Raw genomic sequence first — 24,950 nt, forward strand, 5'->3', positions numbered from 1 at the left:
CAGTGTTAAGCCTCTGCCTTCGGTTCAGGTCATGTCCCAGGGTCCTGGGATCAGGCCTCACATCCGGCTCCCTGTTCAGTGGGGAGTCTGCTTCTCCCTCTCCCTCTGTGCTCTCTCAAGTAAATAAATCAAATCTTTAAAAAAAAAAATCACAGTGTGTAAAAAGTAAATTGGAAAAATCTATACCTCAAGTCTGTAGTATTTTGAAGGTGGTTGCACCTCTTAGAACCTAATTTTCATCAGACTGTGAGCTCCTTTCCCCCAAAAAGCTCACGAGCATGTATTACATACAATTTTGGGGGTTCATGGGTCCCATTAAGGCCTATCCTGCATCTCAGGTTAAGGATTCCTATCTATGAAAAAATGTACAAATAAATGGTGAGATTTTAGGCTATTATTTTAATCTTTCTGGTATTCTGTAGTTCTAAATTTTCTAAAATTAGTTATTACTTTTGTAACCAGGAAACATTATTTTACAAAGTTACCAAAAAGAAATAAAAGGAAAAATGCTTCATATTCACTAAATTGATGTTTCCCCTAAGTGACAGAGACAGTTGGTTGAGAGGATGGGCAGCAAGGATGCCGGGACAGTCACTAGTCACCTAAAACTTCGGTCTAAATCAAAGTTTAATTCTACATGTTTTCTGGTTGTTTTGTTTTGTTTTACGATTTTATTTGTTTATTCATGAGAGACACAGAGAGAGGCAGAGACACAGTCAGAGGGAGAAGCAGACTCCCTGGGGGGAGCCCCATGAGGGTCTCAATCCCAGGACTCTGGGATCACACCCTGAGCCAAAGGCAGACGCTCAACCACTGAGCCACCAGGTGGCCCTGTTTTCTAGTTTCTACGTTTTCCCACATTTCTTCCATATTCCAACAGTTGTGCACCCAAAATGGTATGTGGGGTTTTTTTGTAGCTACAATCAGGAACTACCATCTACATATCAGACCTTGACTTACTCATTTTGAGTTAATTCAGTTTTCTTATTCATCCAGTCCTTCGTCTTCCCTTGTTTTTATGGGTAAGCTTCCAATATTTCTGCCTGAACCTGTTCATTCTAAACATCAAGACTTGTTCAGAGAAGAAAATACAGTTTTGTTTTGCTGCCTTAGTACATTCAAGGAGCTTCACATCACCAGGAAAGAAGGCCCATCTGTTGTTTGCAGTGACAAGCTGCCAAGCAAACCATTGCCAAGTTGGACTAGGGTGGCTCAGGTGGCTGTTCTCATGGCCAGCGAGAAGTTAAATGAGGAGGTGCTCCAAACACTCTGTCCACCAGAATTAAGAGAAAGGGAAATAGTGGGTGCAGAAAGAGAACACAGAGCTCTCCCTGAGGAGGCTATAAGGGCTCCCCTTGGGTGAGAAGCACCGTTCACAAAGCGAAGGCCAGCCTTTGAAAGGCCGAAAGGCTTCTGGAACATCCAATTTTTGTATTGAATCCTATCATTGAGTACAGACAATCCAACAGGGGGCTCCTGTTATCGTACAGTTGTGAATGATTTGAAGAACAAAAGAAAAAGGCACCCCATGGGCTCGGTCTGTACAGCATGTAATCTTGATCTCGGGGTTTTAAGTTTGAGCCCCAGGCTGGATATAGAGATTACTTAAAAATAAAATCTTAAAAAAAAAATAGTAAACTTAGCCTGAAAGGTAAAATCTGTTCTGTGGCTAGAATACTACCTGAGATAGCAATATTAATATAGTATTTATTACCTGTAGAGAATTTATTTTATACCAGGGATTGTGCTATTTTGATGGTCCAAGGGTCACTAACATATGGAAGAGGCAGCATTTGAACTCAGGAAGGTCTGACTCCTAATTACCAGTCCTTTCCACTGCACTACCCAGAACTAGGATGGGGAAGGACATTCTTGGTGAAGAGCCTGGTAGGAATGCACGAACTGATCAATAGGAGAAAGTTTGGCACATCCAACTCCTACACAGCGTTAGGAAATGGTCCCAAATATTTAGGAGGAACTGGGCGTTTGCAAGACACCAGAATAATGCTTTCAAATTATGCCAGCAACATGCCATTTAACATACAAATGCTCAAAATTAAATTGCTCTTCTGCCCTCAAAAAAAACCCCTACTTGATAGCTTGAGTGTTTTTTATCATCTTTATTAGCTGGGGTTATGAGACTTAACTCAGTGATGTTGCTAAACACTTTTCACTACATGTTCCCCTGGGGGAGAGGGGCGCTGCAGGATTTGGCCAGGTTTTGTTAATCACAAATTAGGTCAACAGCCTGATCTCAAAAGAAAGCACCATTAATGACATGTTTCAAGGGCTTTCCAAAATCAGCCAGCTGGGTTTTGGCAAGCATCAGCAGGGTGGAGGGGAGGCAAGGAGTAGCCAGCTTCGCTTTCCTTAATGGCTTTCTGAATTTGGGGTACTGTTATCTCACAAGGGTTCTGACGGCCCAACAAGTTGAAGATTTTGCTCCTAGAATTATTGGTAGGATAAAAAGGAACATACCATGATGAATACCATTTTGGTTTTAATTGACCTGGTTCTTGGAAGCTAAAAAAAAAAAAAAAAAAAAAAAGGCTTTGAGGCCAAATACTGAAGCAAACTTTAACACTGAAGATCTACTATATAACAAGAAATTATCCAGTTTTTTAAAAAAATATTTTATTGATTTATTAATGACACACACACACACACACAGAGGCAGAGAGAGAAGCAGGCTCCATGCAGGGAGCCCGATGCGGGACTCGATCCCGGGTCTCCAGGATCAGGCCCTGGGCGGAAGGCAGGCACTAAACTGCCGTGCACCCAGGGATCCCAATTATCCAGTTTTTATCTTTCCAGTGATGATGCAGCCACAGAAATCTTAAGGGTGAGGGAATAATCCAACAACCTTAAGAAATGGAATATTTCCTATTTTGTTCCAAAAATAGTAGCTTGATAAGGATTTAAAGCAATGCCTGGTACAATGTTTAACACTGATGTTCAACCTCTAACTACAGTGTAACCCTAAGGATTTTTACAAGGAGCACAGTGTTAGTTTTTCCCGTGATATTTGCCTCATGAAAATTGTTACTTCCCACCTCTAATTACCTTACTGCAAATTTACACAAACTGAAAATTATGGGCAAAGAGAATTTATTAAAGTCTTGAATGGGATTTAAAAGTCAAAAGAAGAGGGCAGCCCCGGTGGCGCAGTGGTTTAGCGCCGCCTGCAGCCTGGGGTGTCTGCAGCCTGGGGTGTGATCCTGGAGATCCAGGATCGAGTCCCATGTCAGGTTCCCTGCATGGAGCCTGCTTCTCCCTCTGCCTGTGTCTCTGCCTCTCTCTCTGGGTCTTCAAGGAATAAATAAATAAAATCTTAAAAAAAAAAAAAAGGGCATGGCATTACTTAAAAAAAAAGTCAAAGGAGCTACAAAGTTTAGCAGTGCATTAAGAAGCTAGACAACACTGTGAAAAAGGAAAATGTTGGTGGCTATATAAAATTTTATCACATTCAAAAATCAAGCTGAATATGAAAACTCCTTCTTAGAAAATCTTATCAAGTTCAAAAAAAACATAGAAATGGATTTGAACTCTAAGGAAACCAGCATGCTTGCTAAAAATGTTATCTATGGATTTTAACTCTAAGGAGCTAGCGTGCTAAAAATGCTATCTAAAATATGAAAATGTATTTCTGGCAATCAGCTGTCTCCTGTCCATTACTTCAATATTGGGTCATGTTTTCCCTCTAAAAACAACAGACCTTATGCTTCTTACCAGTGTGTATTCCACTGGTCCCTCTGAGCCCACTAAGCCTCAGCTCTCTTAAAACAAAAACCTATGGTGTCCAGCTTTACTTCCAAGTTTTTTCTCACATTTAAGACTTTTGGGTCCAGGATCTTAGGGAATTACCTTAGAGCAAGGGTAGGAAAAAAAGGGCAGTGGAGCAAGTAGATGGGAGCAGGAAGGCAGTCTGTGCAGTTTCGTGACTTCTGCCTCTCCTCTATGGAAGCCTTTGCATAAAAAAAGCCGAGAAAATGACCAGGGCTCCCAACAGGACACCCTAAGCTCAGGAGGACCGGATGTAACATGCCTCGGTGTTCCAAATCAAAAACTTGGCTGCAGGGATCCCTGGGTGGCGAGCGGTTTGGTGCCTGCCTTTGGCCCAGGGCGCGATCCTGGAGACCCAGGATCGAATCCCACATCGGGCTCCCGGTGCATGGAAGCCTGCTTCTCCCTCTGCCTGTGTCTCTGCCTCTCTCTCTCTCTCTCTATGTGACTATTATAAATAAATAAAAATTTAAAAAAAAACTTGGCTGCAGGAGGTGCTTTAGATAAGTATTAGCTGAAGTATTTGCTATTTCTATACATAAATAAGCATTAAATATTACTTCATAGCAGGAACTTTAAGCCTATTCTCTGCAAAAGGCAAAACGTTACATATGTACAGGTTGATGAACTGAGGGGTTAAGAATATCATGTTCATTCATATCCACTGAGACTAAGTAAATGGAAATCTGTTGCGTTATACGGATTTGCAAAACTAGCTTATTTTTAAAACTGAATATAGTAGCCCTTTGTGGTCCTATCACACTTTGAGTCTTCAACCCAAATGCCCACCCCCATCATGTCAGCTCTACATCGTCTATGGCAAAACAACCAGGCAAAGCTGTCCAATTTCAGCAGTGGAGGCTTGGCTCATTACTTTTCCATGAATCAAAGGAAAAAGACAGTAGTGCTTTTAAGGTGCATTTCATTTATCCTTAGGACTAGTGGGGCTCCTTAGTTAACCCTCCCTTCTCCCTCCCCCAAGCCCATTTCCTATGCTGCTAATAGTAACTATTCCTTAGATTAGTGCCTTCCAACCTGACTGTACAGGAAGAACGTATGGGGATTAAAATTAAAACATCAGATACTGGGACCCCACCCCTTAGCAATTAAATAGAATTTGTGGGTAAACTTTCCAGGTGATGCCAACAGCTTTGAAACCATGTTCAGCCTTGAAGTTTGGGAGGAATGAATTCTACTTGTAGCTTGAGACTTCTAATTTTATATATATATATATATATATACACACACACATACACGTATATATAAACTTATCCTACTTATGATTAATATGCATATATACACACACATACATATATAATATGTGTGTATATATGTATATATATATATTTTTAAATTTTATTTATTCATGAGAGACACAGGCAGAGGGAGAAGCAGGCTCCATGCAAGGAGCCCAACCTCCCTGGCCAGTGAGATTTAAAGGAGATATTGGCTGAAGCCTTCTGGGAAATTCTGTTCATTTTCTTGTGCAAACTTCTGAAAAATTCTATTCTGGCTGGAGTATAGTGGATATGAAGCTGCAAGTGCCAACAGCCATTACTGACAAAGAATGGAAGCAGCCTAGAGCAAACCCAGAGCTCAGAAGTGGGCAGGAAGAGTTATGACTCCTGTATTTGTGAGGACATCACAAACCTGATATCAAATGTCACCTGCCACCAGAATTACACCTATGGTTGGTCACATTGGTTTGGTTCTGTCACTCTTCATCTGCAATCTTAAGAACTCCAAATTACAAAGTAATGCATAGGAACGGTGAGGTAAAGAAAAGGGTGGAATTTAATCTTTATTTACAGGACACTGTAAGATAGAAGATTCCACATAGAAATAAGCAACCCACTGAGAGGAGGAGCTTCATACAGTTTGTACAGTTCAGAACTGGTCAAGTATAGTTTCATTGTAAAAAGTGCTACAATAACAAAACACATTTAAAAAGAGTTCTTAGTAGAGAAACAGTAAGACAAACTTCTACCAAACAGTACACAACAAACAACTTTCTGTCTCAGCTGTACAACCTAAAAGTTAAAGGTCCCAGGAGTGCCATCCTGAACTTGGAATGTATAGCCTTCAGAGGTAGTTTCGGGCACAACATTCTGATCTTCCTCTTCCTGGAAGTATTAAAAAACAAAACCAAACAATATAATTCCACACACATAGCACATTTCTAGGAAGTAGCCTGCCTAGAAGTCTCTATTTACTCTTAAGGTCTTCATCTGCATATGATACTAATCAATGCCATACCATATTTCGGTATTTCAAATAATGGAGAGAAAGCTGCTGAAAACTTGCCAATTCAGGAGCGCCTGGGAGATTAAGATTCTGAATGGACTAAGGAATGCTACCACAGCGGACTTTCTTCCTCACCTGTCACTTTTCAGTAGGAAATGGGAAGATGGCCTATTAGCCCCAGAAGATGGCAGTGGGGTTGGCCCACTTTTCCATCAGCTCCTATACAAACTTACTCTCCAGATACTCTAAAGTCCTTAAGACTGTTCATTCTAAAGTAAGAGGGGTAATTTTTTAAAAAAATTTTAAATTTCTAGTTAAAGATTATATGATCATCAAGCCAAATATTTAAGAAGCAAAATATATACATACATTATGTCCTACTCACACTGGTATTTTGCCATATTTAACAAGGTCACAGGGCTCATTTAAAAAGTATAAGGAAAAAAAATCTTAGGGGCTTGACTTTGTGTATTTTCCAAATTCTTGTTAACTTTACCATGTTACTCACCTCTACAGAGAAATACTTCTCAATCAAGTTTAATGAAGCTTTGTACACAGACTCATTTTCATGGTTTTGTAGAGCTTCAATTTTGTCCAAACCCCCACATTCTTCAATCATTATGCTAAGTTTCTCAGTTTCACCTAGTTTCTCAGCAGCCTAAAAAAAATATCCAAGTTTAGTGGAATATACTGAATGTTCTATTTTAATGAAAACCGTGTTTATGTTTGGGTATTGATGTATCTCAGACAACCACTTTAAAGTTCCTTCAACAACCCTATGAAATGGTTTTATTTCCAGTTTACATTTTCAAAAAATTCAAGGTGATCAGATCTATACTTGTTCTTAACAACTACTTCTGTAGCTCTCAGCTAGACCTTACAGGTCTAGATGAATCACAATCACCTGGGCAACTTTAAAAATGTTACCATAACCGGGCAGCCCTGGTGGTGCAGCGGTTTAGCGCCGCCTGCAGCCTGGGGTGTGATCCTGGAAATCCGGGATTGAGTCCCACGTCAGGTTCCCTGCATGGAGCCTGCTTCTCCCTCTGCCTGTGTCCCAGCCATTCTCTCTCTCTCAATAAATAAAAAATAATAAAATAAAATAAAATAAAATAAAATAAAATAAAATAAAATAAAATAAAATAAAAAATAAAATAAATAAAATAAAATAAAATAAAACAAAATAAAATAAAATAAAATATAAAGAAAATAAAGAAAATTAAAAAATAAAAATGTTACCATAACCAAGTTTGGTCTTTGATGGGAACAGAATATTACTGTTTTATAAAAGCACCTCAGGGGTGCCTGGGTAGCTCAAGCCAGTTAAGCATCTGACTCTTGGTTTCAGCTCAGGTCATGATCTCAGGGGTTGTGGGACTGAGCCCCACTGGGCTCACTCTCAGCATGGAGTCTGCTGAGATTCTCTCTCCCTCCCCCTTTGCCCCTGCCACACATGCTCAGGTTCATAAATGAATGAATGAATGAATGAATGAATGAATGAAAAAATCTTTTTTAAAAAGCACCTCTGATAACATCAAAGTATAGTCAAGGTAGAGAACCATCGTCTAAGGACAAAGATGGCCTAAGGTGTATAACAATAAACATCCCTGATTGGATTACTTACTGATAATCACGAATTTATTAGGTATAAAAATGACATTGTGGTTTTAAAGTCTTCAAATTTTAGGATACATAAATCTTCATAGATTAAATAATTTATTTGCTTCAAAATAATTTAGAAGGTTTAGGTAAGAAGGAGTAGAAAAATAGGCCAAATGTTGACAATTTATTTATGCTGGGTGACAGATACACCAAGCATCATTATTCTAGACTCTTCTAGGTAGAATTTCCATAATCAGAAGTTTTAAGTCATTAGGTAGGACCTACCTACCCCCAACCACTGTGACAAAGATATGCTACCATGCTTGGGTCAATTAGGAAGGGAATCAGAAAAAAAGTAAAATGGATAACTAAGTCATCAAAATTTAATTTCAGCATAATTCAGTAGGACATTGAAGAATTAAAGATTTCTGACAAAATAGATAGGAATGAATTGTGTCCACATATGGATTGATTTAAATTCAGGTCATCCCCCTGTCATCTCCTTTAAAATCTCTTATAATCCCTTGTCACGTCTTACCAAGAGTGTGGCCCACATAAGCAGCCTTTCTAATTCTGTGGCCTACTGAGCAAACTTAGCTGCCCTCCCGTGGGTTTAAATACCATCCATTACCATCAAGTCCAAATTCAAATGCTACCTTATAACTTACCTGAAAGATGTTTGAAATGGCATCTAGAATAACCAGAATAATTTTGGTATCTTTTGCAGTTAAGAGGTTCATCAATGGTTCTATTATGCCACAATGAACGAGGTATACAATTTGTTCAACTGTTCCACCACTTGTATAGTTGGTCACAGCCCATACAGCTTCCTTTTGTGTCTTAAAGTCTGCCTAATAAGCATAAGGAAACAAGTTTACTTCAGAACAATTGTAAAAATAGGATCCCAAAAGTATGGTTATAGAAAAACAACTCTACCAACAGATTCCATCTAATCTTAAGTGAAGGAGGTTACTGGCCACTATTTAGTAAAAGGACTCTAGGTAGAATCCAATACTGGCACATTAAGAATCTTATCAAGCACAGCTCTACCAAATGTCCATCCATAAATACTAAACATTCTTTGACTAAATACTAAGACTTCATTACCTTAGAGAGAACACCAACGAGGAATGGGACTAATCCATGATTCACAACTTGCTGTATCTGGTCCTGGCGACCAGCTGTGATGTTTGACATTGTCCATGTAGCTTCCTTCTGAATATTAGTTTTGGGGTTCGTTAGCAGGCTGGGAAAGACAGCAAGTGCTCCTGCATCTATTACAACCTGAGTCTGTTCATCTGTCCCAGTGACAATATTTCCTATGGCTCTTAGTGCAGGAGTCTGAAAAGAAAAAGAAAAGAAAAAAAAGTTGATGCCAGTGGTTATCTTTTATTTTTTCCAGCACTGCTCAAAAACTCTATAAAGGTTTTGACAAATCAGAGGCCCATCATGGCCTAAAATAGGCAATGTCAATTGTTAGTATCAACTGACCATGCTTAAGGTTTAATATTCTTAGCTAAAAGTTAAAAACTTACCACAATGGGTAATTCAGTAGCTCCTAGAAGCTTCACAAGTTGGGGCACAACTCCTGTTTTCACAACCATTTCAATCCGTTCATTTGGACCATCAGTAAGGTAGGAAATGGCCCAGCAGGTATCTGCTAATACTTCTGGATCATCATGATGCAGGAGACGAACTAAGGTAGGAAGAATCTGCTCAACAGCATCTAACGGGGGTGCTGGATTCTTGTTGCGACAAAGGTTTGAGAGTGTCCAAGTAAGGTTACGTAAGTAACCACACTGAGGGGAAAGAAAAATGCAGTGAGAACTCCTGTGTATTTTCAGGGGGTGGGAAAAAATTAGAATCAAGAAGTAAGTAAACTAACTTATTAGTAACTTACTGCTAAAGATGACATATCAGGAACTGCAAGGAGAGCCAACAGTGGGTCAACTGCACCATACTTGATAACCAAGTCTCGAAAAACTGAACCATCACCTAAAAAAAAGGCAAGGTTAATTATAACCTACTTGTCTAGCACCATCAATATTCAATGACTGAGTGCACCAGTGTCCTAACACAAACACAATACTCTCGGAAACTCCCTAACTTACTTATATGCCATTAGCAGCCCTGATAAGCACTGGAAGCAAACAAGTTTAAATCTTAACACACAGGTCACTCTTACTTATTGACAAGGTACTTCTCCCATCCTCAGTATGATCAGAGATAGTCCAAAGAATTTTATTTATTTATTTTTTTAAAAAGACTTTACTTATTCATGAGAGACAGAGAGAGGCAGAGACGTAGGCAGAGGGAGAAGCAGGCTCAAGGCAGGGAGCCTGATGTGGGAATCGATCCTGGGAATCCAGGATCACTCCCTGGGCCAAAGGCAGGTGCTAAACCACTCAGCCACCCAGGGATCCCAGTCCAAAGAATTTTAAATCCAAGTACCTGCAATGTTTCCTAGAGCCCATACAGCTTGTTCACTGATGTGGGCATGGGAAGATGCCAAAAGAGAAATGAATGCTGGGATAGCACCTCCATCGACCACAGCCTTGGTCTGTTCTGATGTCCCAGAAGCAATGTTAGTGAGGGCCCAAGCAGATTCAAACTGAATAGGACTACAATCAGTTCTGCCCAAGAAGGACACAAATTTTGGAATCAAACCAGCCCGGATTATGTTGTCTATGGGGGGCTGTTTTTCCCTAGAAAGTAGTTTCCTAAGGGTAAACAAAAAAAGAAACAAAAGTTGAAAATGATTAACAAAAGTAGTTTGTGTAAAAATCAATTTAAAATGCAACTTAAGAGTTTAGAGCTAATGCACTATATGTTGACATATCCTGGAACTTAAGAGAGATGAACAGACTGGTTGCATAGTACGACCACATATGGTGTCTTTAATTACGTTTTTTCCCCAAAATGAAATATTACCAATAATGGAAATTAGCCTCCTCTCTGTATCCCCAGAAACTACTTTAGATCTTTTCACTTTAAAACTGACAGAATTACACTGCCATTCTTTATTTGTGTTTTCTTATCTACTAGTGAGGTTAAACATCTTTTCCTTCGTTGTTTGTCACTTGGATTGTTTTTTAGCACACTGTCAAAATACAGAAATTAGTCATTCTTTCTGTTAATGGATGTCACAAATATTTGTATTTGATAAAAGTTAAGAGTAAGCACACCCATGTGTTTGGGCCCATGGATGTGCCAATCCCATTTACTAAGTAATTCCTCCTTTCTCTCATACCAACCTTAGTTGGTGCCACCTTGACAAAAACTGTTAATTTACTCAAAAAGTACACCAAAAGGTTAATAGCAATTATCACTGCGGGGGTGAGTAGGACTTCAGGCAATTATAGAAAAATCATACTTTCACCTAAGGGAAGATTCTAATGCAAACAGCCTTATGACCAACTTAACCTTCATTTTATTGTGCCATCTGTCTGTCTCTTTCCCACCAAAAAAATCCTAAAGGGCTGATATCTTAGGTTACCCATGCTATAGCAGAAAAGACTTACCTAGCAGCTTGAGTAGCCTGGAGCTGGCTTTCCAAATTGTTGCTATTTATGCCTTTGACAATGTCATCAACAGACCAATTTACAGTGCCCTGCAAGGAGAGTGTGATTAATTTCAAATTATCTCTTTTAAGATTAAATATAAGCAATAAAATCCTTACTTGCCATTGTGAAAACATTTTTAGATTTATAATCAGGTACTAAAAGTTTAGCCTTACATTTAATTTTGGCTATCAATCAATTATTCATGGTTTTGTATGCAGAACAGTGCTCAAACTTGGTGTATGACTTACTGGAATCTCCAGTTGTGGAGTATCATCCCAGCATCTCATCACTAAAAGGAGACTGCAAACAATTTAATAAATGAAATTCAAGCAGTCTGAAGACTGTTCCTACAGTCTCAATCACTTGCATTTAGATATGCTGTTAGGGAGAAAGGGATGGAGTTATATAGGCAGTGTGCTGGAGATTTTCATATGTAAGCTTATAATCTATGCATTTCCATAGTACAGGGCTACAGAAATGTTTCATGTTGTGATCATAGCAGAACGGTTTGAGAACCAGTGCTATAGTTAGCTCAAAAAGACAACACCCCTGTTCCCACAGGTGCTTATAGCTTAAGAAGGAAAATGTGAAAAACAGACAACCATAAAACAAATGGTGAATATTTATGTTGTGTTAGCATTTACTCTCCATTTTTAGTGCACATCTGAGATGCTATGGGAATTCTAAAAAGGAGACATTTTCCCTGCTAGGCTGACCAAGGAGTGCTGTAAGAAGATGGGATTTGAATATAGTACTCTAGAAATAACACATATGTATTAACTATTCAGTAAAAAACAATTTTTTGAACTACTAAAGGTTCTCAGTATCTTTGAAAGATACAAAAAGATAAATCTGAAAACCTAAGATTGATCTAATTAAAAAAAAAACTTTAAAGAATATGGATTTAAAACTACCAAAATTTTTAACAGAGAAAGAACAGGTCTAAAGCAGTATTCTTAAGACTATGTTTAGGTAAATAGTATGTGGCACAGAATGAAGGGAAAGATAAATTAGAAGACCACCTAAAATATTTCAGGAGGGAAAAGAAGATCTGAACAAAGCTGGTGACAAATACAAAAAATAGGGAACATCCAAAGAAGCCAGAAAGTGATTGGTTCTAGACACACCAACTTTCTGTTAACACTGGAATGGCCAGTCAAGGTCCTGAACTGGTGGCTAGAAATGCAGGGAAATCTGAAGGGAGTTCAGAGCTAAAGGAGACTTCGGAATCTGTTTCAGTACATTACGGAGACCAGGAAAGAAGAAAACCCAACAGAATTACTGACTGGGAGGAAAAAAAAAAAAAAGATCATTAACAGAGTTGACAATTAAAACCATTAGGCTAGGAACATTATTTCTTCCTTTCTTTCTTTAAGTAGGCTCCGTGCCCAGTGTGGAGCCCAATGTGGGGCTCAGTCTCACAATGCTGAGATCAAGACCTGAGGTGAAATAGAGTCAGATGCCTAAGCGACTGAGCCACCCAGGGACTCCTCGCTTAAATTTCTAAGAAAAGCACCATATTGATTTTGTGGGTTTGCCAGAATTCACAATCTAAAATATATATTTACCTGGTTGTTGCGGTTTTCCTGCAGTGGAGAGGTAGCGTCATCAGGAAATGAGCTTACATTTCTCCTTTTCAGCATCTGGTCATCCTTCTTCGCTTTCCTCAGCTCCACATTAACTTCTATTCGGCGCCGCCTCATTTCCTTGGAAGAAGATGAACCCACTTCACCCACTATATCAATTTTTGTTGCTAAGTGAGGATATTTATTTCAAATTTCCTCGAAGTTCTGATCACTTCCCAAATATCTTTCCATTTAAAAAACAGCATAGGAAAGCAACAGAAGATACTCACCGTACTGTCTTTCCCCTTGTTCTTGAATCTGTTAAGGCGGGCAGCTGGTGAATTAGCATTCTCGTTGGTGGACATGGTTATGAGACAAAGGGAGAAAGCTGTAAGATGGAGGAAGAGAAAGAAGTTTCCCATTTATCATTTTGCTTTGTCAATAGGAAGAGCATTAATAGAATTACCAAGCATATACTGGACCCACACTTGTATAGTAGAGGACTAACTTCCTTTTTCAGCACTATGAAATACTGAACTGGCCCAACAGTATTAGTCCCCTCCTCTCCGAAAGGCTGAGACTTCCTGGAACAGTGCTGTCCATCAAAAAGAGAAAGCAAGCTGCATAAATTGAAAATTCCTGGCAACTACATTTTTCAAAAACGCAAAAAGAAACGGGTGAAATGAATTTCAAATCTATTTTCTCCGGCCCAACACGTCCGCTATACTCTCCTTTCCACACATTCTCATATTTCGAGCTAGATAGATTTTACACTTTTCATACTAATACTCGGAAATCATGTGCGTGCTTGGGGCTTTCAGCACAGCTCACTCCGGGCTAGCCACATCGGTTTGAGGACTCACACACCACACTGGACAGTGCAGCTAGGACCAACTGAACACAGAGTAGGGCGAACTGAGCTCACAGTTAAAACCTACGTCCTAACGGGCCACAAATCCATATTCCGGAGGCTCTCCCAATGGCCAAAACAGGTCCATTCTCCACACTTGAAAATTAAAGGAGTATGTGGCACATCATCGCGTTACGGAGGCTTCCATAACCCTGCGTGTCAACACCGAGACCTCGAGACCCAATTCTGCATCCTCAGCACCCGGCAAACACTTTCGTTCCCAAGAAATGCTCTCAGTTAGGCGGCTACTAACCCCGCTTCCTTCCAACAGAGCTCTTTCAGAGCGATCGCCAAAGGAGGACAAAAGTACAAGTCCTCCTGGCAACGTGCGGTCTTCCATTCCGTGAGGTTCCTTGCCGACGCTGTGTCACAGCCGGCCCTGGGCCTACGTGTTAAGAGACAGTTCTTCCAACTGCCACCGCCCCCCCGCCCCGTCTCCAAGCCCTTCCCCTGCCCCCCACCCGGGAAGATGCAGCGGGGAACGGGCGGAGGCGGGGCCAGAGGGGCCAGCGCCGCCCGGGCCGCCTCCCGGGCCGCCTCCGGGCCTCAGCGATCTTCTGGGCCGCGACGCGCCGCAGCTCCCGCCGCGGTCCGCAGAGCCTCAGCGGCCCCCAAACCCAAGCAATCGCACCGCGACACGGCCGCCTCCTCAACGAACGACGCCCCCAGGCCTCGTCAACGACGGAGGCCACAGCCAGGTCGGGCGTGGACTCCGGGCCGCCCCTCCCGCCACCACAAGCGGGGCGCGGCCTGCCAGCCTGCCGTTGCCGCTCGGGCCGGGCTCTGGCCTCAGTCGTACCTCCACGGCCGGCTCAGGCTTCCACGGGAGGCGGTGCGGGGCGCGCAGGCTGCGGGTCAGCGGCCCTCAAAACGTCCACCGCGGACCAGCCCAGAGACGGTGTGGCTCGTGCTGCCGGCCGGCGCGATTTAAATTTCCCGGTGTCCCCGCATTCCGATTGGCTGGTTCGAGCCTACGCTGCGCTCCCATTGGCGGATTTGAAAAACACGTTGATTTGGGGGGGTCATAGGGCTAAGAAGGAGAGAAGAGAGCATCGCGAGATATGGGAGAGGCCAGGCAATCCCAGAGCGCTTTGCAGGTGGATGAAGACAGACTCCAGATCCCGGCGTGCAGCGGGCCAGTGCGCTGGACTTTGGCCTCGATCTAGGGGCTCTGCAGGGGGTTCATGCTAGTGAGGTTGCTCCCAGGTCGTTTGCCTGGGCAGCTGCTTTAACCCAAACACCACAACTGATTTCCAAAATAATGCTCTTTAAAATTCTTGATAGAGAGAAGGTGGGTAAAAAAAAGAAAAAAAGAAGAAAAAAAAATTTGATATAGAAACATATTGCTATGAGGTTTTTCCTTGATGGGACACAGTAGGAACTTGGCAGGGGTTTCTGGCCACTATGGAAGGAAAGGATAAGGCAGGTTCGGGCTGCATTTTTTAGTTTTTATTTTTTTAACGTGTGTCAGAAAAGACTGCATAGAAGCCACAAACATGGAAACAGAAGGTTTCTTACACCTATTTCTCCAGTCTTTTACTTTTAAATAATTTCAAATACAATAAATAAATAAATAAATAAATTCAAATACAGAAGAATTGCAAATCCATACCCAGATTGGCCGAATATTAACATTTTGCCACATTTGCTATTTCTCTATGTACACATGCACACACACATATGTGTGTAAAAGTAATATGTAAAAGCCACGTATGCATTTCTGAGCCAATTGTAAGCATTTCAGAAATTATGTCCCTTAACCACTAAATACTTCATTTTGTATCTTCTGGTAACATTCTTTTATATGACTACACCACAGTTATCAAATTCAGGACAAATGAACTTTTTCTGGTTTTGTTTTAGGATTTTTTTTTTTTAAGTAATCTCTACACCCATCATGAGGCTCAAACTCATGGCCCAAGATCAACAGTGGCATGCTCTACCAACTGAGCCAGGAGGGATCCCAACACAACTGAATTTTGATGCTATCATGTATTATGTAGCGTGTTCAAGTTCTGACAATTGTTCCAATATGTTCTATGCTGTATTTTACACTTTTCTGAATAAAATATTTGCATTTTCTTGCATCACAAATGGTTACAGAGCATCAGAATTAAAGACCTTTTTGTTTTCTTTGTGCAATTTTTTCTGCATTCTAAAAAGGGCATTTTTAGAAATGTTGTATTGGCTTATTTATTTTACTATAAAGAAATTCAAACATTGAACTTTATCCATTCTTGCAGGCATTTTTGCCAGCCTCATTCATTGTGTAGCAGCCATGTGCTTCATTAGCAGTTGATTCTACGCCTCCCAATTCAATCAGTATGATCCCATCCCCCTAAGTGCAAAATGTGGAAGGAATTCACCCCTAAACCAGTCACTGCAAGGGATTCTCTTGGCTACTGTGAATGGTTCAGATGCAGGCATATGACCTAAATTCATTCAGTTGGGAAGCCTATGCCTTTTGTTTAATGACTGGTGATGGGAAAGCAGGCTCTGTTCTTCTGAACTGGGGGATGTGAGTCCTAGAAATTTGAATAGGACAATTGTAGAGAAACCATGAAAGCTCTGATCAACAGCTTGCCCTACCTCAGAAGGTTGCAATTACATAACTTTGCAATTATGTCACCTGACACACTTCCTTTGTTGTTTAAGCCAGTTATATTGGGTTTTCTTTTGCTTGAAAATATGGAGTACTATGTGCCCAGAAGTGTTCTGTTTTACATATATTAATACATCTAATCTCACAACTCTGCGTTGTAGTATGATTATTATTACCTGTACCATTTCACAGAAGACTGAATTAAGAGTGATTAAGTAGCTTGTCCAGGTTCACAAAGCTGGTAAATGGCCAACAGGATTCAGACCCAGACGGCCTTGCTCAACCACTGTTCTGTACCCTCACCTGAAAACAGTCTGAAACAGAAATATGATGTCAAAAGTTTCCTTTGAAAGGTAAAACGTTGCCCTGGGGGTACCATACACCCTCTACTCTTAGCTATTATACTTTGGATGGAGGTTCAGGAGAGGGCCTTGTCTGGCCTAGGCCAACCAGTACATTCCATCCCCAGACAGGGGATTGGTTTGATGGTGAAGATAACACAATGCAATAAAATGTTTATTGAGGCCTTTGGGCATAAGACAGCCTCTCTCTTTCACAGGACTGGGTGTGCTAGTGTGAGCCTGAAACTCTGCTGCTTTCAGAGAAGCAAATCCAAGTGTGCCTAAGGCTAAATAATTGTAGTTTGTCTGTCAGTCATTGTTTCAAGTAAAAACCATTTTCCACTGAAAAAAGCAGTTAGTTTAGCTTGCAACTGAAACATCAAACATTTTTTCCCCTCAAAAGACAACCACTGAGGGGTGACTCGCTGGCTCAGTCCCCTGAACTTGCGACTCTTGATCTCAGGGTTCTGAGTTCCATCCCCACGTTTGGGGTAGAGATTACCTAAAAATGAAATGTTTTTAAAAAGTGAAAAAAAAAAAAAAGACAACCATTGTATTTTGGTATGTGCTAGAAGTGGTTGTCTTTTTTTGTACCATGAATAAGTGAATTATCATTTACTAATAATGTCCTAGTTTTCATCAAAAGCATTTCCTTAATGACTCAGGGTCCACAGGGAATAAAACAGTGACATATGACACACAGACACGTAAGATTTCAAAGATACACACTGAGGTGTTAATCGTGGTAAGCTCCACATGGTAGAATTTTGGTCAATTTCCATTTTCATTATTTGGTTCACCCATACTTCATACAATTCTACAATGAACAGGCGTTAGGTGTCTAAGGAGAAAAACGAAATTATCTATTTTTAAAAACCACGAAAGCCGCATCTTCACGTGCAACAAGCATAGACATACTGCGCGTGGCACCAAAAAGTCTCTGAATCTTATCCAAGACCTAGGATAGGATAAAAAAATTAATAATAATAAATACAAAAGCAAATCCATATTATATTAATGGACCTTGTAAGCAGAGAAAGGGGAGAAAAATGAATTTAATCGAGGGAGAAATGCATATTTGTAAAAAAAAACAAAAAATTTTTTTAAACTTTTAAAAAGGCTGTTCCTGCTGGAATCCCCCAAGAGTCCCCAGGACATCCCAGTTTATGATACAGCTACAGGCTGACCGCGGGCAAGAGAGGAAAGGAGCGGCAGGACGGGACGGGAAGGTTGCGGGCCGTGCAGGTGCGGGCCGGGCGTGCAGGTGCGGGCCGGGGCGTGCAGGTCCAGCTCCGCGGGAGGCGGCACCGTCGCGGGCCCAGGAACTTTGTAAAACGCAGACGCGCGGGCTCATCCAGCCACACACAATTAGCACAATTAGCACAGGCACTGGAACTTCGTCTGTTTCCCCCAGCGCGCGTGACGCGCAGCCAGGACGGGGAACCTTCCGAGGAGCCCGCTGCGGACAGCAGCTCTCAGCCGCCCGCGTGCCGGCCACGCAGCCGCCGGGCCCAGGGAGCCGGGAGGGCTACGCGCAGGCGCACGGGGGCTGCAGGAGGGCGCAGGGGGCGCAGGCGCGCGCTACCGTCTCTGGGGGCGGCGCCTGGCGCGGGGCCGCGGAGCGCGGGGCGGGGCGCGATGATGGCATCGCGTAAGGAGACGGTGTGAGAACCCGGATCCTGTGGTGACCCAGTGGCCTAATGGATAAGGCATCAGCCTCCGGAGCTGGGGATTGTGGGTTCGAGTCCCATCTGGGTCGCACGGAAATTAGTTTTGGTGGAGAGGGAGGCGGTCGTGGGGGCTGATGGCGGGGAAGTAGATTTTGATCTGTGATCCTTTCGCGTCTCTGACAGCGATCTAGAGAACCGCTGTACCTACAGGTTAGGCACTGCGCGTCCGCGCGTTAAAGACCCTGCCGCTGAGACTTTGCAGCTGAAGGCTGAGGCTTGGCACAGAACGGGGGCACTTGCATTGAGCTTTTTTTTTTTTTTTTTTTTAAGAAAAAAATCCTTAGGGAGCAAGACCTGCCGACTAGACAGATGGCATCCCCCCCCCTTTGGTCCACCTTCTCTAGCATAGCTTCACGGTGGGCAGCCACACGTGCAGAGCTCCCCCCCCCTCCCCACCGTCAGGGGTGTGGGAGCCCTCCCGACGCGCTGGCTCCGAACAGATTCCCTTGCAGCACTAAGGACAGTTTATAGGGAAGCCACGTGCTGTTGCAACGGACAGGTTGATAGTAAACGCATTTTGTGGTTTCTATTCCCAAGCATTATGAACAACCGACTGTACTTAGAATGGATGGATGTGTGGTTTGGGGGTATGTGTCGGTGTATGTTTCATTTGCAAATTCATGTAATAAAAGAAATACAGACTTTCAGCTTTTCAGACCAGTTCAGTTGGCCGTCTTGAAAAGTTTAAACTCTTCTTGCAACACTCGTACAAGAGGAGTACCAGCGGGTTACTTCTACTCTTTAGAAACAACTAAGTACAAAATGCAATATGCTACCCTGGATTTGAACCTCAAACAGAAAAAGGACGTTAGTGGGGAGAAACAGTCTGGAGCTTAGTTAGATATGCCAACACGCAGTTCTTCTTACGTCAAATGTACATGGTGACGTTAACATCAGTGCAAACTGGCTGACGGGTGTAGGAGCCCTCTGTTCTGTCTTTGCAACTTCTCTGTAAATCTGACATTATTCCAAAATTAAAACTTTAGTTTATTTTTTTAATTAAAAAAAAGTATTTATTTATTTATTTGAGAGAGAGAGAGAGAGAAAGCATGGGAGTACAAGCAGGAGGGGCAGAGAGAGAGGGAGAGAGAATCTCAAGCAGACTCGCTGCCCAGCGTGGAGCCCGATTAGGGGCTCCATTTCATGACCCTGGAATCATGACTTGAGCTGAAATCAAGAGTTGAGTGCTTAACCGACTGTGCCAGCCCAGCCAGGTGCTCCCCAAATTAAAATTTTATTAAAAACCAAAGAACCAGTGGAGAAACAGGACTGATATTCTTACCCACTTTTTTAAGATTAGGAATGTAGTGCTGTATTTTTTTTAAATATTTAATTTATTTATTCATGATAAACAGAGAGGGAGAGAGGCAGAGACACAGGCAGAGGGAGAAGCAGGCTCCATGCAGGGAGCCCAAAGAGGGACTCGGTCCCAGGTCTCCAGGATCAGGCCCTGGGCTGAAACTGCTGAGCCACCGGGCTGCCTTGTATTTTTTTTTTTAATAGATTTGATTTATTCATTTGAGAGACAGACAGGACAAGCAGAGGGAGGGACATGGGGAGAGTGAGAAGAGAAGCAAACTCCCCACTGGACCTGATCCTACGACCCCAGAATCATATCCCCACTGAAGTCATAGGCTTAACCTGACTGAGCCACCCAGGTACCTCTCGAATGGTAAATTTAAGACACACCTTTCCAGTCCTTATCTTGCTTAACATTACTCTGAAGATTGAAGTTCCTGACCAGTCCTTCCTTTTATTTTTTTATTTTTAAAAAATTTTATAATTTATTTGAGAGAGAGAGCATAAGAGAACACAAGCAGGGGGAAAGGGTAGAGGCAGAGGGAGAAGTGGACTCCCCCACCAAGCAGAGAGCCCCAGCTGTGACTCAATCCCAGGACATATCCCAGGATCATGATCTGAGGCAAAGGCAGATGCTTAACTGACTCAACTACCCAGGTGCCCACTTCAACCTTTTTGAAAATATGAGGGTTTTTTTTTTAAGTAAGTTATTTGCATAATGTGGGGCTTGAACTCACAGCCTTGGCATGCTCTACTGACTGAGACGGCCAGGTGCCCCACCAGGCCTTCCTTCTTGAAAGACTCTTTTCCCAGGCTTCCAGAAAAGCCCATATCCTCAGTTCTCCAAACAACTTCTTTTCAATCTCCTTTGCTAGTTCTCTCTAGGTGCCAACAATGGAAACAAACCAGCTCAACCTAAGCAAAGCAAATAATAATTCGTTGGAAAGACATGGGGGAAGGGGAGCACTCATTAAATAGTCGGGCAATCAGGCTCAGGAACCGGCAAGAAATCAAGGACAACCAATGCCCACCCCCCCCAAAATCAAGAAGCTGAAAGTACAGCGACTCTCATAGCCAGAAATGCCTGGTTGGGAGGCTGCCACTGCTGTCATCATTGGCACTCGTCACGCAGCTAGAGCTGCAGTAAGTGCTTCTGACAGTTCTCTTCATCCTCGGGCCACTTGCTCTGGAATCAAGTTTTCAACGAAATGCTTAGAATTGCCCAGCTTGGATCAAGGACCTTTCTCCTGTTAATCCATGGGGCCAAAGAGCAATTACCCTCCCACCAATTCTTCCCTTGAGCTGGAGAGGTAATTCCTTAAAAGTAAAAAGAGGCATGCATGCTAGCTAGCCATTGACACACAAACACCTTTCCTCAGCACGAATTTGGTACATTTGTTCTAAATAATCCATATTCATTGGTCTACTACTACTGTTGATTTCAGGGGATGTAGACCAGGAATTTTTTTTTCTCATTGAACCATTTAAATGAGTCTCAAAATTTTGTGGCAGATTTTTGGTCAAGATATTTCCATTAAGAATTACTGACTTTCTTGCTGCCTGAGTGGCTCAGCGGGTGAAGCATTTGACTCTTGATTTCAGCTCAGATCGTGATCTCAGGGTCACAATATTGAGCCCTGCATTGGTTAAAAAAAAAATTACAGATTTTAAAAACTAATAACTTAAAACTAATACACACACACAAATTGTCCTTTCCTTCTGAAGGTTTTATGATGTTTAACTATCATTAACTAGTTATTATTAACTAGTCTTTTAACTTTAAACTGAAATGGGCAATTGAGACATTGAGTTCTGAGACCATTCTTTCGCCACTGATTAATACTAGGGTGGTAGGTGTTGGGGATAATATCCATTTAGCCTTCTGGACCTCTAGGCAGACTTGTGACCTTCCCAGGTCCAGCCTTCCTGTCTACTGCTTTGATGACACAGCAACCACTTGTCTTATGTTATGAACAGCAAAACGGCCTGGGCAAGTATAGTCAGAGAAGTTCTTTTTTTTTTTTTTTTTTTTAAGATTTCATTTATTTATTCACGAGAGACACACAGAGAGAGAGAGAGGCAGAGACATAATCAGAGGGAGAGGCAGGGTCCCCACGGGGAGCCCAATGTGGGACTCAGTCTCAGGACTGTGGGATCACGACCTGAGCCAAAGGCAGATGCTCAACCACTGAGCTACCCAGGGCCCCCTGGTCAGAGAAATTCTTAATACACATGGCCTTGCCAGGGACTGTATTAGTGATGGCAGCATCACCAGATTTCAAGAATTTGGGGCCACCTTCCAGTTTTCCCAGGAAAGACAACCTCCTTCAGCTCTACAAGCATGTGAACAATGCGAGCCATATGACTAACCGGCACTAATTAGGCCTGGATGGTTCAGGAGAATCACCTGAGCCATGAAACCAGCTGCTTCCATGGGTGGGTCATTTTTGCTGTCACCAGCCACACTGCCACGATGAACATCTTTAACAGATACCTTCTTTTTTTTTCTAGAGAGAGATGGAGAGAATGCAAGCAGGTGAGCGGGGTGGAGGGGAGGGGCAGAGGAGAGGGAGAGAGAGAATCAGAAGCAGGCTCCATGCTCAGCGCAGAGACTAACACCGGGCTTGATCTCATGACCTTGAGATCATGATGTGAGCTGAAATCAAAAATTGGATGCTCAACTGACTGCGCCACCCAGGCGCTCCTGACAGACACTTTCTTGACTTTGAAGCCCACATTGTCCCCAGAAAGAGATCCACCCAAACCTTCAAGGAGCATCTCAACTGTTTCATTTCACTTATACTCACATCACTTGTAGCATTGACTGGAGCAAAGGAGGAACATGCCAGGTCTGAAAACACCAATATCCATACAGCCCACAGGGACAGTACCAATACCACCAATTTTGTAGATGTCCTGAGGGCTTGTCATTTGGACAAGTTGATGACAGGATGCAATCTGGAGCTTCAAGCAGCATGGTTCCACAGGCATTGCCTTATATACGGGTGGCTTTCCATCCCTTGAACCAAAGCATGTTAGCACTTGGCTCCAGCAGGCTGTCACTATTCCAACTAGAACTTGGCACAAATGCCACTGTGTTAGGGTTAGAACCAATTTTCTTAATGTAGGTGCAGATTTCCTTAATGTTTTCCTCATACTTCTTCTGGCTGTAGGGAGGCTCCAAGAGAATTCAGTTTTTAACACCAGCAATTAGTTCTTTTGCACCCCATGTGTAATCCAGAAGAGCATGTGCATGGGGCTGCTCATTCTTGGAAACACCTGGTTCAAATTCACCAACCCCAGCAGCAGCAATCAGGGCAGCAGAGTCAGCCCATGAGATAATGGGCTGTGGTGGTGTTTTAATAAAGTCTCTGTGTCCTGGGGCATTAGCGATGGTAATGCCTGCTGTTCTCGAATTTCCACAGGCAGATATCTCAAAGGCGATACCACACTCACATCAGCTTCCAGTTTATCGACAACCCGGGCACAACTGAAGGACTCCATTCCCATCTCAGCAGTCTTTGTCTCAAAATTTTTCAGTGGCTCTTTTGTGTATCCCACTGCATTTGAAGATCAGGTACACCTGCCCAAATCTCCATGTCCAATGATGGTGATGGTGATGTCTTTTCCTTTCTCATTGTGGCCTAGATTTGGCGGTGGATTTCAGGACCCCCATTTCCTGGCAGCAGACCTGTTGCAAAAAAAAAACCCCAAAACAAAACCTAGATTGTGAATTTTTAAGGATCACAGACTCTCACATTTCAGTACATAAAATGTGTGTCCTTGACATTATACAAAAAATAATCTGGCCCCAAATGTCAATATTGCCCAAATCTAAGAACTCCCTTAAAGGCCTGACAAATAGAGATGGTCTGAATATATTATTGATGAGCCTCAAGAAAAACATTTCAGGGCCTTGTTAACTGTCCCTGTTTCTGTCATTTTTCCTTTGTCGCCCAAGCAGCCTCAGGGACACACTGAGGAGTAGGTCAAAGGGTACCACCAAATGGACACTTAGGGGGTGCCCGCGTGGCTCAGTTGGTTAAGTGTCCAACTGATCTCAGCTCAGGTCTTGATCGCATGGTCCTGAGTTCAAGCCCTGCATTCTACGCTGGGAACCTACTTAAAACAAACAAACAACAACGACAAAAACCACCACAAACATACATCATCTAGGGATGCTCACAGTAAGCTGGGTGTAAAGCTGCCCTCACTGAGGCCTTTGTTGAGTCGAGTGCCTGATTCTGGAGCCCTAGCCTCACCACAGGAGCCAGGCTGACATGTGAGGAGACGATGGCAAGAACCCCCTACGCTGGAATTCGTAGTACAGTGTATAAGCTGGGGTATTTGTTCCCACTAGCATTGTATTACCATGGACCTAGTTATTTGGAGAAAACCATTTTCCCCACAGGAAAGATATATTATACTTATGATCAAAGATAGCATCCTAGGGGAGGCGGATGGGGGAAGGGGAAGCTGGGTGATGGGCATTAAGGAGGGCATATGATGAGATGAGCCCTGGGTGTTATACTATATGCTGGCAAATTGAATTAAATTTTTAAAAAGTATAGCATCCTTAATAAATTGAAGGATATGACAAAATTCAGATATTTGAACTTTTTGCATAAAATTCTCCCTTTCCGGGAATTCTTGGGTGGCTCAGCGGTTTAGCGCCTGCCTTTGGCCCAGGGCGTGATCCTGGAGTCCTGGGATCGAGTCCCACATCAGGCTCCCTGCATGGAGCCTGCTTCTCCCTCTGCCTGTGTTTCTGCCTCTTTCTCTCTCTCTCTCTCTCTCTCTGTCTCTCATGAATAAATAAATAAAATCTTAAAAAAATAATTATCAACATGTAACATACATACAGAAAAATCAGGTATCATAAGCATACAGTTCAATTATGTTCACAAACTGAAGAGACTTGTATAACCATCACACAGATCAAGAAAGGGGATCTTACTCACTGCAGAAGTCCCCTCCTCTGACCCTTGTTCCCTTCCAATCACTACCTCCACCCCGGTGATCAGTACCCTTCTTTACTTTTTATTTTTTAATTAATTAATTAATTAATTAATTTGACAGAAAGAGAGAGTGCACAACAAGGGGAGTGGAAAAGGGAGAAGTAGGCTCCACACCAAGCAGGGAACTTGAGGCAGGGCTCAATCCCAGGGCCCAGGGACCCAGGGACCCAGGGACCACAACCCGACCTGAAGGCAGATGCTCAACCAACTGAGCCACTCAGGCGCCCCAATACCCTTATTTCTAACAGTGTTGGTTAGCTGTGCCTCTTTTTACACTGGATCACTTTGGAATT

The 24,950-nt window shown here is 42.5% G+C and overlaps 1 protein-coding gene and 1 non-coding gene across 4 annotated transcripts; one reads left to right on the forward strand and one right to left on the reverse strand.

Annotated features, from left to right (window-relative positions):
* Positions 1 to 5,559: 5,559 nt before the first annotated feature.
* On the reverse strand, positions 5,560 to 14,624 carry KPNA2 (karyopherin subunit alpha 2). 3 transcript variants are annotated; one of them, XM_041723824.1, is made up of 11 exons: positions 14,467 to 14,624; positions 13,048 to 13,145; positions 12,761 to 12,898; positions 11,151 to 11,239; positions 10,081 to 10,349; positions 9,530 to 9,624; positions 9,165 to 9,428; positions 8,737 to 8,970; positions 8,298 to 8,480; positions 6,536 to 6,685; positions 5,560 to 5,906 (listed from the first exon to the last, which is right to left on the reverse strand). In XM_041723824.1, the coding sequence occupies exons 2-11, from the start codon at positions 13,120 to 13,122 to the stop codon at positions 5,814 to 5,816; spliced, it is 1,590 nt and encodes a 529-aa protein (XP_041579758.1). In that variant the 5' UTR covers positions 13,123 to 13,145; positions 14,467 to 14,624; the 3' UTR covers positions 5,560 to 5,813. The 3 variants fall into 3 exon arrangements, with proteins under 3 accessions (XP_041579758.1, XP_041579760.1, XP_041579759.1); XM_041723826.1 differs by having other exon boundaries at positions 14,422 to 14,574; XM_041723825.1 differs by lacking the exon at positions 14,467 to 14,624 and adding an exon at positions 13,921 to 14,231.
* A 3,672-nt stretch (positions 14,625 to 18,296) lies between these two features.
* On the forward strand, positions 18,297 to 18,369 carry TRNAR-CCG. Its single transcript has one exon. It is a non-coding gene; the product is annotated as a tRNA-Arg (tRNA).
* The last annotated feature ends 6,581 nt before the right edge of the window (positions 18,370 to 24,950 follow it).

The sequence above is a fragment of the Vulpes lagopus genome, chromosome 12, assembly GCF_018345385.1.
Source record: "Vulpes lagopus strain Blue_001 chromosome 12, ASM1834538v1, whole genome shotgun sequence".
Taxonomy (NCBI): domain Eukaryota; kingdom Metazoa; phylum Chordata; class Mammalia; order Carnivora; family Canidae; genus Vulpes; species Vulpes lagopus.